This window comes from Anneissia japonica, unplaced genomic scaffold, assembly GCF_011630105.1.
Source record: "Anneissia japonica isolate Jap-2015-1 unplaced genomic scaffold, ASM1163010v1 scaffold1511_len2985839_cov193, whole genome shotgun sequence".
NCBI classification, from domain to species: domain Eukaryota; kingdom Metazoa; phylum Echinodermata; class Crinoidea; order Comatulida; family Comatulidae; genus Anneissia; species Anneissia japonica.
Window position 1 is genome coordinate 2,708,315 of NW_022685291.1, and position 16,487 is coordinate 2,724,801.

The following is a 16,487-nucleotide window of genomic DNA, read 5'->3' on the forward strand; positions in this document are numbered from 1 at the left end:
CGTTATCACTGTTTGTAAGATCATTGTTTTTGAACGAAACTCTCAATTTATCTGGTAGATTTTTTAATTCTGTGTTTTGCATTCTAATTTTTTATGTAAGGAACCCAATGGAAATAAGATACTGATACTGATACTGTATCAAATCATTTGCTTAATTTTGGTTTTTATGAATTAATTAATAATTAAAGTTTTTTTTATGATTTTTAGTATTTTCTCTTATAGAGTTTGTACAGTAGTTAGGGATTTATTTATATTGTTTACTTTGCTCAGTTTTTTTTTCTACTTCCCAGTCTTGGAAATGTTATGTAATTACTAGTCATCCATTCAGGAATTGATAATTAGTAATAAGAACAATAATATTAATGTACTTTAGTATAATAGATGCAAAATTCAAATATTGATTTATATTGTTAAAATAACTTATAATTCATTTTTTGACTTATTCATACATCACAATTGTCATGTCTGACTTAAGTTTCACATGTCATATGCCTCACTAGATTCTATGGTAATACAGTCTGCACTTCTCATATTTTTCATCAATCAAAATTTGAAGACAGCAATCACTTGAAACAGAAGAGTGTCATGACAACTTCAGATTTTATTTCTATATTTACTTTGCATCTAAACAATTACATGTACTTTTATTGATTATTAATAATAATAGGTGTACATTCTTTAGTATAGGCTTACATAGTACTTACATTATATACAATTTCACCCTGCTGGCAGCTCAAGTTATACAGATCCATGCTGGTAGCCGGGGCCAGTATGTTGGGGCCAGGGGAATGTACCCAGCAGTTCCCTTTCATATTTCTATAGATCTTATCTCAGGCCTACAGGTATGTAAAAATAGGTAGCCTGTTGCATAATATACTTCAAAATCAAATATGGTAGAAAAATAAGGGAGTAATACAGTGGCATATCTGAGGAGGGATGACGTGGTCCCTAAAAAAAGTTGCACCCGAGGCACTCTAGAGATTCACTAAACAGAAATATTTCACTCAAGAAGTTAAAGTCACACTCATTTGCCTGTGGGAAAGTTGTCTTCATTTCTTTAGCAAAGCCTATTGCAACCGCATTTGAAAATTGGCCGCATTTTTTCTGGGAAAATTTTTTTTCCTGAGCAATGTCCCAGGCAGGCCAGGGCTTGAATACCGGGAGTCTATACCTAAGCGCAGGAGATGACATAAAAATTGATCGGAGGGCCAAGTGAATTTTTGATTTAACACTGAGGGCCACACCCAAACTTTTGTGTTTCCCTTGCGCTTTCAAAACCTTCATGTACTGCTTATATACCGCTTTATGCTATGATATTTTAACATTAATATTTACAGATAATCGGTGTTGGGCCGTAAAAAAAAAGGTATTTTCTATCCATAGATGGATGACGGGTCACACGCAGGGTTTTAAATCCAATTTCATTAGTGCATGAAATGGGTAGGAAAATTATATTAGAGGATATATTGTTTTACTTTTTTAAAAGAATTATTTAATTTTAATTACAGATATTTATTTCGAACAATACTCTTATAACTACAATTATTTACATTTATCTATATGTACTGTAATTTGTTGATTACAATATAATTCATCAATTAATTATAATTAACTATAATTAGTTATTTTAAATATGTAAGTAAATAAGTTAAATTAATTATTATATAAGTACAGTACATCAATTATATAACCAGATACCTCTGTATTGCCCATGTAATTACAGAAAAATTACAAGAATTAATTACAATTATGGTTTTCAGTATGTTTTTTTATAAACATGCTTCCACTTCCTTTATGTACACTTCAAAATGTTTGAATATATTATTTTATGAATATTAGTGTTCTGTCCTTTAGTGCTGTATTTATTAATCTACTTCAGTGCGCTGTTATATTGTAGCTTCAAAACTCATTAATTTTCTTGATTAAGAAAACTCAATTGTGTCTCTATCTCTAATATTGTTGTTCTCAATATATCCATATGTAAATCGTTCACTGCTTTTTCTTTTCTGTATTTTTTTTCTACGTCTCTCTTCATTTTGTCTGCCTTCTCTGTGACTTCCTTGATCATTTGGTCCACATGCTCATCAATTTCTCTCAAAGTTGTTTCTCTGCTTTGTTCTAATTTTGTAGAATTCTGAAGTACTGCCTCAAGGCCATTTTGTAATTTATTTTGCGACTCATTGACAGCTTTCTCCAATTCTGCTGAAGTTTCTTTAAATGTTTGGAATGCATCTGAAATGCCGATTAGTTTGTGTTTCCCTTCCAACTCACTGTGTTCCGTAATTGTGCAATCCAAGCATATAGGAGTTTCACATACCGTGCAATAAAACTCCAAAGGATTACTGTGAAGTAAACACAGCGCTGGATTTATCGAAGCCATCTGAAGGGGGCTCATAGATTGCACATCTTCCACTGCGTGCAACTTGTGGTTTACAAAGAGTTTATACCTCTTATGTTGATTGCAACATGTGGTGCACAAGAACTGTCTGCAATCCTGGCAGTAGTATTTTGCCTGTCCTTCAATTTCACAAACACATTTCATCTGATCTTTGTTAGAAAATAGTTCAATACTTTCTAATACATTCTTTATAAATATATTTGCTGTAAGATTCTGTAGCCCGCCCTCTGGAATGGAATATGATTTTGAGCAAGTTGGGCAAGTCAACTCACCCTTCTCTTTAACCCAGTCTTCCAGACATGCACAACAGAAACTATGCAGACATTTGAGGGATTTAGGATTTTGAAGTTGTTTCAAGCATATGGTACACTCTAGAAACTTCTTATCAACATCTTCTACCTCACTTGTTGCCATCTTGAAAATTTCTGTGAATTATAAATTACCAATAAATTATCAATGGGGCTGAGGTTTGAGATGATATAGAGTAGGCCCGGTGACCAACCCAGGTGAGTGAGTGTGCAGATGTAATGATCTAAGGACTACGCTACACCGTTACCCATCCAAGGATATACACAGCAGTAGATTCAAGGGGAGGGAGAAGTTGGCTTGGGGCCCCTTCAAATTCTCTACAACAAAATTTTAAAGAACATAGTAAATTATATTTAACTTCTGTGTCATACCATTAATTTTGTACTTCAGCTTACCCATGGTGGGGCTATTGTGGCCTACACTCTCCTTGTGTAAAAATTTCACCCTCGGCACCCCCCCCCCCCACTTTATTAAAAATTTCTGGATCCGCCTTTGCAAATGAACATCGTACATTTTTGATGGTCGTACATTTAATATCATAGGCAGATTCAATGGGGACCCAGCTAGCCCAACAAAAATTAGAAAAATTATATTCAAATACAAGTCTTTACGGTGCCATTTCCAGCCACACATATTTAGACAGACAGATAGGACAATAGGCAGGTAGAGGAAAGATACAAGGGAAGGACAAGGGTTAAAATATTAAAAAATTCCACGACTCTGAACAAGAAGATACAGTATAGGGGGCCTAAAGGGCTATACGGAAGGTGAATGTAACAACTCCCTGGTGTGGGTTATTACCATCATTTAAAAATAGACTTCTATCAGAATAGTGTTGTACTGTATAGCAGCCCTTTGTCTGTTGATCCAGTGCCCTAAACCACCAGAGGAGGTGAACAGTATGCTGTATGCCTTCTTGTACTTGTAACCAGATAATAATTTGATTCAGTATGTTCTGAATATTCCTTAATAATTAATACATTTATCATTGTTCTTATTTATGATGATTACTTGGCAATAATCAAGTACTTACCTTTTATGTTTCTCTACCGTGTGCACAGCTATATACTGCAGAAATGGAGTCTCCTGTCATGTGACCTGGCGTAGGCTGAATTGTCATTGTGTGCGATCAAGTGTGACATGATGTGATCAATCATGCAGAGACTTTGAACTACAGTGAATTTCAATTGTTTAGATTTATTGTACTGTACTCAATTTATTATAATGTATACAGTGTTTTCTTTTATTTTTATTGTGAAAGCATTATCCCATTTTCTCACTACCATCAAGTACCTACCTGTCCACCATTTTAATGTTTTAAATTCTCATGATTGACTCGTGCACACTAAGTTATTTACAAAATTAGGGTTTGATTTGTCATTTTGTGCTTGAAGAGTGCTTTTTACAGGCCAGATAAAGTGCCATTTCTTTCTTCTTGATGTTTTGGCCAGACAATGTAATATACTTTGTCTGTTAAATGTTATTATACTACTGTACCTGTTTTTATGGCATTAAAATTCATTAATGTTTTAAATTTTTTTTTCAAAAACAGGCCCTGAAGAATACTGGACTTCATATTAGTGACAGGATGCTGAGCTGGGAATAGAGATTATTGATAGATGTTATCTAACTTTATGAATATTTGTGTATAATTTTAATATAGCGAACAAACTGTTATGCTGTTAAAATAGTTTCATCTGGTTTGAATATAATGGTAATGGTAATGGATGTAGAATTTCCTATGTATTGAAGATGTTTTTTTTCTGTTTTGAATGTATGTAAAAGTTTTGAATAAAAATTATTTATTGATGTAAAATTATTTATTAAAAATTAATAGAAAAAGTTTATTTTCATGAATATTGTAATTTGAATTCTAATTATTTAAATAATTTTTTGAATATTTTGAATAAATTTATGATAGTCATTTTTTTTCAAATAATATTTTATTATGTATACTACAAGATAGGAAACTGCCTTTAACATAAACATATTTAAAAGATTGTTGAATAACCAACTAATAAAAAAAAAAAAATGAAAACTTATTAGTTGAAAGTATTTTTTGTGATTTATGTTGTATTGTTCTATTATTCTTAATGAATTACAGTATTAGTTTTTATGTACTTTAATTTTTTTAATGTGTTTTTTTTTTATATGTGAAAGTCTAAAGCTTAAGAGTTTTAAATACACAATGTAATCATAGTTGATCATGTAGCTCAGTAGCTTGAACTGTTTGTTATTGACATGTAAGTTCCAGGTTCAATCATGTTGTGTCTTGTTAATCTTTTTATCTCTGAGCCGAGACTTTTTTAATACCTTGATTCGCGAACTTATTTTTTTAACGATTGTCAAAGGAGGGCGGAAAAAAAAAATTTAATTTTTGTTTTCTTATTATAGTTTTGCCAAAAGCATCCTGACTGGGGAGAAAATAAAAATTTCATTTTTCGTGGCGGCTGGTATCATGCTAATTGGCCAAAAATAAAATTGTATTTTTACTCGAAATCATCATTTGGCAGGTGGCAGGTTCACTAAACTAGGTATATAAAGTCTTGCTAATTAATAATAAATCAACTTAAGAGTTATGAATACGAATTGGCAGGTCAGATACTGATGTGGTCTGTGAATCATGGATTTCTATTTACCTGGTTCAATCTCAATGATATCAATTTTTTTAATTTTTTTTTTTATTTCATTTAAAGATGAGCTTCGGGAAAAGAATGTTTACCTTTGGTTTTTTTTGTTTGATTAATTACTCTCAAATAATTATATTCACGCATATTTGGGAAACGATGCAATTTAATACAACCGAACATTTTTATATACTTTTTACAAATTGATTGTCACTTTTGGATGTAGTTTAATGATGACATGCAAATGAATAAAATGAATTAAAAGTAATGGAATGAATTATTCTTTTTGGTCTTTCTTGTTTTAAATAGAAGCTGACATGCTGTACGAGATACAACAAGATAATTTTATTGTTGTAATGCATAATAATGAGATAATATATTATTTGGCTCCAATTGCTACAAATCTTAACTGCATGCAAAAATACACATTACACAAATGATACAAGGTAAAGTTAAAGTACAACAACATTTTCTTAATATTTAAATGGATGGGGTAGGGGGTAAAAAAAATCTTTAAAAAAAAACCATGCAGTTTGCATTTTGTTATAAGTACTGTCACAAAACACCACCCTTTTTTACTGAATTTCAAAGGGTTTTTTTTTTTAGATTATTTTGTTTGGCATACAATACGGTTCATCTTTAATCCAAAAATCTGATTGCCGTTCAATTTGTCTATCAAATACGTATAATATGAGAATATGAGACGCGGGTGGAGTACAGTAACTCTACTGTCAACTCTGTTCATGGAGCGCTGTTTGATAACAAGTTTGGATATTTACCTTTAACCTTCCCTTGTTTGCCATGTGGATTGTTTGGAAAATAGGCCAAAACAACATTTTTGAAGACGTTGAAACTTACTTTGATATCTACGATTTTCTTTAATAGTGGAAATTATTTCAAGAATGGTTTTAATGTAAGTAGAATACAGTTGTTTTTTTGGTTTTTTAACGGAATATTTAAGTGAAATAACAAGAATAAATCCCGGTATTTTCTTACCTGGTTGTAGGCCTAGGCCATTTCTGTCTCTGATATATCTTGTCTGCGGACCTACTGATGGGGCTGGGATCTGCCTAGGCGAAGGCGCTGAAGACTCCGATAGGGGCCTAGGCTTGCTAGGCGAGGATTTAGGCTGGGGGCGCCAGGGAAAGTCTGTGGTCTCGGCGGTGAAACTACGGATATTTGACGAATTTTTGTGAATAACATTATCAATCCAACATATAAAATGAATATGATGACTTCATAATATAATTATAAAATAATGTCTAAACAAGCCAACAGATTTGGTTTTTATAAACATAATGGATGTACTGTAAGCACTAAGGCTAGGCCTTGCGGCCTTACTTTACCTACTTGTTTAATAAGATTTTGAGATACAAAAGCTCTTTTTTCCATCGTTGATTCCGGATCTTGTACAAATGTAGGCAAAATTTGTTCTGCTTTGGGCACCATGTTTTTTCCTAGTCTTTTCAACAGTTTATTGCAGGGGTTCTCAATCAGTGGCCCAAATGCGTGTTTATGTGGCCCGCGAGAACAAGCCAAAAATAATATTTCTGTTAGGCTTGGGACTAGATTTCTAACCTTAATAATTTTGCATTGTTTTTCCGACTAGGCCTATGTATTGCCCCACAAATTAATTAATCAAATTGGAAGAACTATAGCAGCAAACAGCAAAGAAATACTGTATTACGGGACCCATTTTGTGATATATAACATTTTGACTTTTGCATATTACCAAACACATGGGTAACTTTCTTAGGTCAAGATGCCCTGTATGAGCGTCTAGCGGCTTATTTTTTTAATTTTTTTATTCTATTCTAACTCGGGAACCACCCCTAAACCCTCCCCGGGCTCGACCATGAAATTCTTCCAATAAGGAATTCAAGATCTATTACAGTACTGTAATTCATTTATTCAAAAGACATTTATTTACTTCATGTACAGTCAATAAGATGTGATTTAAAAGAACATAAATTAGCTATGGAAGAAGTCAAGATCCAGTAAAGATGAATATTTTGTGATGGGAATAATAATTCTATGTCAATATACAAAAATGAAAAAAAATAACGATGACAAAACAAATAAACAAATAAGTGAAAATTGAAATAAATAAAATATGGAAATAAAATAAGTCCAATTATATTGCATGCAATATTCAACCCTATCATCCATATAATCTTTAACTCAAGGAAGAATGTTATGGATACAACTCAAATGATAAATCATACATAACGCTTGCATTCGCGGATGATTTCTGCTTACTAGCAAAGGATAAAAGTATGGAGTGCCATACGCAGCAAAAGTCCATGTTAAAATCAAAATGTAATTTGCAAAATTTAATGTCTAATTTATCAAATTCACAATCAGAAGCCCTATGCTAGGCATTATAGGCTAGGCCTATGTAGGCTGGGATTTGCAACAAGGTCTTGGACTAGGCCTCTATAGCCAAAACTATAGTAGGAAGCCTGGTCCTAGGCTAGGCCTATAATACAGTAAATTTCTGTGTACGGTAGTAGTCATATGATTAATATATTGTACGAAGGTCAAAATTAACGATCTCATTCATTTTTCATTTAAAATTTTAAAAAAGCTTTAAAAAAGGCACGAGGGGCCCCGACATTGTAGTTTAAAAAAAATATAATATAAACTATAATACCTTAGTTTCATTCAATGGGGCCCCGGCAGTTTTAAATAATGAAAGCTGGAAACAATTTTTAATTCAAAAATAATAAATAACATAGTTTAATAATAATGATTTAGATGATTCATAATTATTTATAGAAATAAATTAATTTAGAACTAGTAAAAAAGATTTGTTTAAGTTTCTTATCATTATAATTAATGTATTTTAATATTAAAGGTATTGTTGATTAGATGCTTATGATCGTTATTTATATCCTTAATTATGTTGAGTTTATTAGGACTTTCATCAAATTTAATTCTAAAGAATAATTGAGACTTGGTAATAAATTGTTTTACATTTTTCTTAATTATACCTTTTTGATAAATTTAATGCTGTAGCCAATTTTTTTAAGTCTCATTTTGAATAAATTAGTAATGTGAGAAAATTCTTCTTTATTACATGAGAGGCGTTTATAACGGTGCGTTTTTGTTTTTATGATGCTTTTGAAAATCGATGATTTGTGGTTTTTGGTAAATGCAGAAATGGATTTTGTTTGTATCAAATCATAGAATGTAGAATAATTAATCGATATGCGTGAGAGCACTTTAGCTCTGTCGGCTAATCTGGTGGTAGCCACTGTGTGTGCGCTGAACCATGGAGATCTATAGGTCCCTGGTTCAATTCCCATCGCTGCCTCTCCTTGTGTTTCAGCTGGAGGGCTGAAATGCCATTGCCGTATTATATATAAATATTAACTATTGTTTGTATTAGTGTTAATGATTGCAAGCAAGGGTTAATTAAAATTAAAGCTCCATCGTCGATATACCGTGTAAACACAAATGTATTGATATTCAAATTATTTGATTTGTAAAAATTTTGATGAAAATCATACTTTTTAATAACTAATGTTAAATTTGCAATTTGAGCGCTATTTAGGATTCCATTTTTATACCTTGTGTCTGTCTATAAATAATATTTTGGGCTGTAAAAAAAGCATAATCATTAATTAATAAATTTTACATTGAGGAGGTAAATTATTCTGTAAAATCATTATTAATGTTAAGTAATTTGCATGCTTGCTTAATTGAATTTAAAGTGTCTTCTATCGTTAAATTTGCATAAAGGTTTTCGAAATCCCATGTAATAAAAAAGCTTTGTCTGTAGGTTCTATGTGCAGTTGCTGTGTTTTGGTAATAAAGTGGAAAGGAATATCAGATTTTTTGTAAATCTCTTTAGTACCGGAAAGTAGGTTATTGATATGATTTCCTAAAATTTTAGACATGGGAGAGGTGATCCAACTATGCGCTGTGATTAATGATCTTCCTTTCAAAATATTTTTTGTATTAGGTGAAGGTTTATTTTTCAATTTATGTGCCTTTGGAAGGCTGTCCATAGATGGAATTTTGATTCTTGTGTTTTCTATCCATCTAAGGATCGTATTAATTTCTTGTATGTTTTCATCACTATTATTGTTATTAATTAGTTTTACAAGTCTATTACGTAAATGTTTAATTAATGCTAAATTCTTTTTGTTTTTGGAGCTGATTATTTTATAATTATCGTAATTTATTTGTCTTTTGTACTCATTATATTACCAATTAGTCAATTAGTTGAATTTATACAAAGTCCTAAATATTTATGAGCTGTTATTATTATGTCTTCTCTGTAATAATAATTTCTTAAATTGTTTATAGTGCAATTTGTTAATATTTCGAGTGGCTATATACAAGCAAAATTATCTATACATTCCAATTCTAAAGATTCTAGGGTATTAAAGCAGAAATTTTGCATGTTTGCGTTAATAAACAACGTAAATTAGCTTTATGCCGTTTACGTCAGGGATGTATACAGGGGGAGCCGTGTGAGCTGCGGCTTCCCCCCCCCCCCCCCCCTCACAGTGTTAACATTTTAAAGCTTGTTCTTGCTAGCCAATACAAATTCTTTTCAAGGATCACTCAAAATAATTTTAATCAATGTAAATATGCATCAGCACATGTCATACATACTGTATGCCTGCTATAATAACACATACTGTAGGCCTAGCGTGATTTTTAAAAATCTTAAATCCATAAGTCCCAGGCCAGGTCTTTTGGATACAGAAATATGATATTGTATGGTTCAGTTTGGTTTTTATCGTTTTGCAAGCTCTATAAAGTTTTGTTTTGATACTAAAGTTCTACTAGCAGTAATAATAATATTAATTACGATGATGACAATGATGATGATAATAGATAATGATATTAATAATATTAAAAATTGAAGAAAATTGTGCTAAAAGGCGTAAAAGTAAGTTGTAATTTGTTGATCACAATTATTATAGTATAGTTAAAGCTTAGTAAGGTATAGTTAGGCCTAAGTTGTCTTCGATATTAAGTAGATCCCTGATAAAAGATTATGAGAAATTTGTTGGCACTTCATTTTGACTATAATATTAATAATAATAATTTGATGATGATGAATTTTACTATATACTGTGTCATTTCTGGCCATCTAGAGGTACTATTTCTTCAAATTTTTGCACCTCAGCCCCAACAATGGTGGGGATGAGGTGGTCGTCAAATCACGGCTTTGAAATATATAAAGTACAAATTAAAGAACAATGTTTATAAGCTTTATTTCCTATAGTATAACACACATTATTAATAAAGATTTTTATGGTTGCTGAACACCCCTGATAAAAGATCATGAGAAATTTGTTGGCCCTTCATTTTGAGTATATGTAATCAGTGCCGTAGCCAGCTATTGGGACAGTTGGACAGTCACACACAATTTTTCTATTGGGTCCTCAAAGAATGGGTTTAAATTTTCAAAAATAGGTCTAAATTATGCTGTTTTAGCACAAAATGAGTCCCGTTTTTAAAAAATGGGTCCAGATTTCTCATATTTTGTGTAAAATTGGTCAACTTTTGAGAAAAATGATGCAGATTTTTCATATTTTTGAAAAGAAAATGGGTCCACAATGATATTGTTCTGCACTGTTTTAAAATCCTTTCTACAACATTGTATATAACGGTGATGTGATAAAATGTTAAATTTTACAAAAAATGTCATTTTCTGGTCATCTAGATGTTCTATTTCCTCAATTATTCGCACCTCAGACCCAACTATTGTGGGTCAGAGGTGGGTGTTGACTCACTAAACGTCCCACCACCCCACCTCCTCCACCCAAAACAGATTTCACCATTCCTGGGTATGACATTAAACTTCATCGAGTCGACACCTGACTCAGAGTATGTCTTAGTGCCTGCTGATGAGGCGGCAGTGCATAAATTTGTTTTTAGAATGTGATCTGGTTTTACATGCCCATTTTTCGTGATTATGAATATTTTGGATAAAGAATGTTTTAGCAGTGGTGGACTGAAGGGTACCCCCTCCACCTAAATTTTTTAATGGAAAAAAAAGAAGAAAAATATAGGCCCCCCCCCCCATCCAAATTTAAGTCTGATAGTGTAATTTCCAGCCATCTAGAGGTGCCCTAATCATAAATTTTCTTACCTCAGCCCCAACCATGGTGGGGCTGAGGTGGATGGTTCCTCAATCTGTAAAAGAAGTCCCTCCCTGGGTCACCTCTATTGAATTCCTGGATCCACCACTGTTTGAGTTTCTTAAAATTGTTAGGCTTACTAATATTATTTATGATGCGTTTATTGCAATTTCCACTTTATCATCTCAGAACAGCTCTAAAAACTTTCAGAGCACGCTACTTTCCAGGGGGCTTCTTCCCTGGACCCCCCTCGGGGTCCTACCTACCTCGCATAACGGCTCCCCCCCTTTGAAAATCCCGGCTACGTCCCTGGTTTACGTATTGGTATTGTTGGCTTGTTATAAGGTTTACTATATTATTGCTATAGATATCTTTTTGTGATAATTTTAAAGTAAATAAAAGGTCTTTATTTAAATCCTTAATTTCTGTATTGTTTTTAAAGGGTGTAGGGATACAATTTGGTCCTTTATTCAATCTATCCTTGATTTGGCTATTAATTTTTATGTTAGTAAAATTATGATATTTATAAGTACTGTATTAGTTTTAGCTTTCGCTTTCTGGATGAATGCATTTTTCTATTCATACGTCAGCTTTTTTAAAAATTGTTTTAACATAATTTTTTTGAATGTTTTCTTTTTCTATAAAGTTCCTTAACAATAACAAAGTTTAAATTTAGTTTTTTGAGTTTGTTGTATCTTCCATCAGCAGGTACATTACATTTTGTAATTTGAATCTCTTCTTTGAGTCTTCGTTTTGTCTCTGCAAATGTTGTTTCTATCAGTTATAATTGTCGCAGATTAAGTTGTTCAATTTTTCTATGTCATTAAAATCAGTATGGTCATGTTCAATTATAAGTACTGTATAAGTTCTTGATCTTCAAAACATAGATATGCGTAATATAGATATGCGTGTTGTCCACACGTTTAGTGGATAGCAGCCGGCGTATGACGTCAAAATGATGACGTATCCGTCACACTAACCGTACACGTTCGCGTGTGAAACCTCCTTATTGTGTAATTTTCAATTGCATTATTAATTTTTAATGTAAAACCACTGAAAATCTATTTTTGTAACTTTCAATGTAAAATGTTTAAAATAATTATTAATAATTTTATAAATGTAAGTAATTTTATAACATTGTTTAATTTACTGATTTTTGGATCCAAACACTAATTACAATTTAATAATGTACATATTTTTAAAATATTTCAATTTTTAAATTTCAAACTGAATTTGTTTCTCCTCTGTGTTACTGTATGTGCAATTATTAATTCTTTGTGTCCATTTCTCTGCATGTGCATGACTGTTGTCATGCCGTGGCCTAGGCTGTTTGTTTTCTTCTGTAAACTAATATTGTTTCAATAAAGAATGATTTGATGATTTAATATCAATTAATCACAAGACATATTCACTTCCATAGAACAAACACATATACTGTATACAATAAGATGTGATTTAAAAGAACAAAAAAAAAAGCTATTGAAGATGGCAAGATCCCGAGAAGATTAAGTTCTTGTGATGGGTATGCCAAAACAAACAAGATAAATTAAATAAAAAAGAAAAACCAAACAAAGATAAAACAAATAAACAAATAAGAGAAAAAGACAAAGAATGACATAGAGATGAATAAATAAATAATTGAATTAATGTACTGTATATGTTAACAAACCAACAAAATTTAAAGCAGTATATCAAATCATGACCAAGGATTATAATTTTAATAGTATGACATTAGGTTTCTTTTAATTTTTTTGAAAAATGTTTTTAGAGAAACAGGAGGAATTGTTCATCATTGTAGTACCTGAGTATCTAATATTATGTTGAAATTAATTAGTGTTATGAGTAGGTATATGAATATGAGTTCCAAATCAAGTGGGTTAATTGTAAATAGAGTATGCCTATTTACAATAAATGATTTTGAAGAATAGAATGCACAACAGAGAGTACAGATTTATCTTGTTGGACTAAATAAGTGTCAGGAGTGAGTTTGAGAAGATTAAATAAATTTGGAAAATAAATGGGAAGAATGAGACCGTAGTGGGGTGCCATCTATGATTTCGACAACCCTCTTTTAAAGAATTAGGAGATTGTTGATGTTGGATAAATATGCTTTGGCACCCAGTAGCTCAGATAAGAAAGGATGAGGGAACGTTAGAGAATACGCAGGATGTTGTTATTGGGTAAAAAGAATAATATAGAAATGATACCAAGGCTTTTAGAAATTTTAAGTTCTATTTTGGTGATGTGTTTTTTTCCATGTTAAACTGTTGTCTAAATATTGTAGACTCCTAAAAATGTTTCTGATTAAGGCCTGAGAAGCCTAGCACCCTACCCCCCCCCCCCCCCTTAGGAAAAATAGGTTATGTAATAGGTTAGATAAAAATAGGTTAGCATCTTCCTCATTGAACTATTTATAACTTTTCATAAGGATACCCTCATAGGTCCTGGAAATCTGTAAATAGTAATTAACTAATAATTGATTGTGATGGTGGAAGTAATAACAGTAGCCTATAAGGATAACTAATAAAATTCACCAAAATTTGTCAAATATCCATAGCTTCCCTGGCGGCTTGTGGCTACCAGCCTAGAGGCTCACTATGGGCAGATTTTGATACCATCATGCAGTGGCGTATCTAGGGGGTGCACACGCCCCTCCAAAAATTTCTTGCATCCCTCTCTCCAGTTCCCCTATAGTCCTCCCGAAAAAAAATCTTGGTCAAGTAGTTAAAAATCCTTTAAAATCACCTAATTTTTCAAGTTAGCGCCCATCGAACTGATCATCGAGCCCCCACTTAACCTTTGCACCCCCATTTCAGCCCTCCAAGATATGCCACTGCCATCACATGGTAAATTACATTATAGAATCTGCCCTTCCCCCCTCCCCCACACTCAAAACATTTTGCTGCCAATGCTTGCAGGCAGTTTCTCAGTCCTTGGTTAATCTATCAAAAGTCAAACCTATCTCAATTATCCTGCACCTTATCATGCTAGATATTCTTCCTCTTTAGCCGTATGTACTGCAACTCGGCCTACAATGTAACACTACAGAATTTTACATTTATTCACCTACTGTATTTATTAAGAAGAGCTAAAGCACTCAGAGCAGGGGTGGGCATAAAATATCGGTTGGAGGGCCAAAGTGAATTTTTGATTTAACACTGAGGGCCACACCCAAACTTAGGTGTTTCCAGTAAGCTTCAAAAACCTTCAAGCACTGCTTTTTACACCACTTTATTTTCAGTTTTAATATTATTTTTTTACATATGATCGGTGTCTGGCCATAAAAAACAAGGTGTTTTTGCTTGGCGAGCTGCACACATAGGGTTTTTAATTCATCTTCGCAGGCCGCAAAAACATTGCTGTCAGGCCGCATGCGGGATGCACTTTGTCCACCTGTGGCTTAGATACTTAATTGTAATTTGTGCTATATAAAAACTGATTATCTATTATTCATATTTCTAAATATTTAATATTTCAGAATATGAAAAATGTTGAGTGATCTTCAAGCCATGAGTACACCACCACCACGCACCTTGCAACAGGTAAGGAAATTATTTTCTAATTCATAAACCTAAGAAAGTGAAAATTATTTAATACTTACAATTAAAGTACCAGATATAAAATTAATTCTGAATTAGATGGAAAAATAGAATCAATTCCTTACTATATTTATCATCTGATTATAAATTTTCTAATTAATTAAATTTTATAATAATATTAACATTTTGAAGATAGTGGTGAAAATTGTATTAATTGCTATTAACTTATAGTCTGGTATAAAATTTTGGAAAGCTTATAGCAAAATTAAAACTTTGACTAGCATATTCAAAAGTTAAATTTGTTTCTATTCTTCAACAACAGTTAAGTCTGTATATAATGTACTGTAACTTGTAAATGACTGCCGTAATCTTATTATGTAGATGATTAATTTAATGTGTGCAGTTATTTAATAGTGTAATTGTACTTTATTACTGTAGTTAGATGATTCTTGTTCTCTATATTTTCCAGGAAAACACAGGCACAATTTCATTGTGGATTACGAAGATAAGCATTCAGTGCAGGTAGGAGTTTGAATGAATGTCCAGCCGGATTTGTTGGAAGCTTGGATAAATGAAGCTGATGAACTGGGGCAAACCCAAGCTGTTATATAAAGGATGTTGAGCAAAGAAAGGCATTGTGGGAAATCAGGACTGATTTGTTTGAACGCTGGTAACAGAAGCTTGGCAATATCACACTTTGAGATAAAGCGTGGAAGTCAAATTTTAACGTATAAAAATGAAGCAATGAACTTTGCGAAATAGACGGATATGTTTGAATTATGCAACCTCCAGTAAACTGGTACCTGGATCTTAGTGAACTCTGATGTATGGAGATGAAGCATATAAATTATGGAAAGTTTAAACCATAACAGATATTTTGTTGTGCATCCATAGAATGAACAATTATGAATTGAAGTACTGTTTGCCAAGTGAACTTTGTAATTTATTATGTAATGTAAGTGTTGACCTTTCAAAATGCCAGTGTTTTTGTCTGATTCTGGACCTAGTTAAATAGAATGTTGGTCCAATTTTAGTCTGGTCTATTGGTCCTACCTTGGACTTAGTGTAAATTGTTGGTCCTTTTAGACTTAATTATTTATGTCCTATCTTGGACTTACTGTAAAATTCTGGATTTAGTGTAAATTATTGTTCCAATTCTGGAATTAGTGGAAATTATTGGTCCAATTCAGGACTTAGTGTAAATTATTGTTCCAATTCTAGACTAGTGTAAATGGTTGAGTCCTATTCTGGACTTAGTTAATATTCTGGACTTAGTTAATATTCTGGACTTGTGTAAATGGTTGAGTCCTATTCTAGACTAGTGTAAATGGTTGAGTCCTATTCTGGACTTAGTTAATATTCTGGACTTGGTTAATATTCTGGACTTGTGTAAATGGTTGAGTCCTATTCTGGACTTAATTAATATTCTGGACTTAGTTAATATTCTGGACTTGTGTAAATGGTTGAGTCCTATTCTGGACTTAGTTAATATTCTGGACTTGTGTAAATG

At 32.3% G+C, this 16,487-nt stretch overlaps 1 protein-coding gene and 1 long non-coding RNA gene across 2 annotated transcripts; one reads left to right on the forward strand and one right to left on the reverse strand.

Annotated features, from left to right (window-relative positions):
- Positions 1-581: 581 nt before the first annotated feature.
- LOC117110789 (E3 ubiquitin-protein ligase TRIM33-like) lies at positions 582-5,594 on the reverse strand. The gene is made up of 2 exons (XM_033253609.1): positions 3,741-5,594; positions 582-2,823 (listed from the first exon to the last, which is right to left on the reverse strand). The coding sequence occupies exon 2, from the start codon at positions 2,810-2,812 to the stop codon at positions 1,910-1,912; it is 903 nt and encodes a 300-aa protein (XP_033109500.1). The 5' UTR covers positions 2,813-2,823; positions 3,741-5,594; the 3' UTR covers positions 582-1,909.
- A 506-nt stretch (positions 5,595-6,100) lies between these two features.
- Positions 6,101-16,248, forward strand: LOC117109616. Its single transcript, XR_004445556.1, has 3 exons — positions 6,101-6,247; positions 14,917-14,980; positions 15,447-16,248. It is a non-coding gene; the product is annotated as an uncharacterized LOC117109616 (long non-coding RNA).
- Positions 16,249-16,487: the final 239 nt, after the last annotated feature.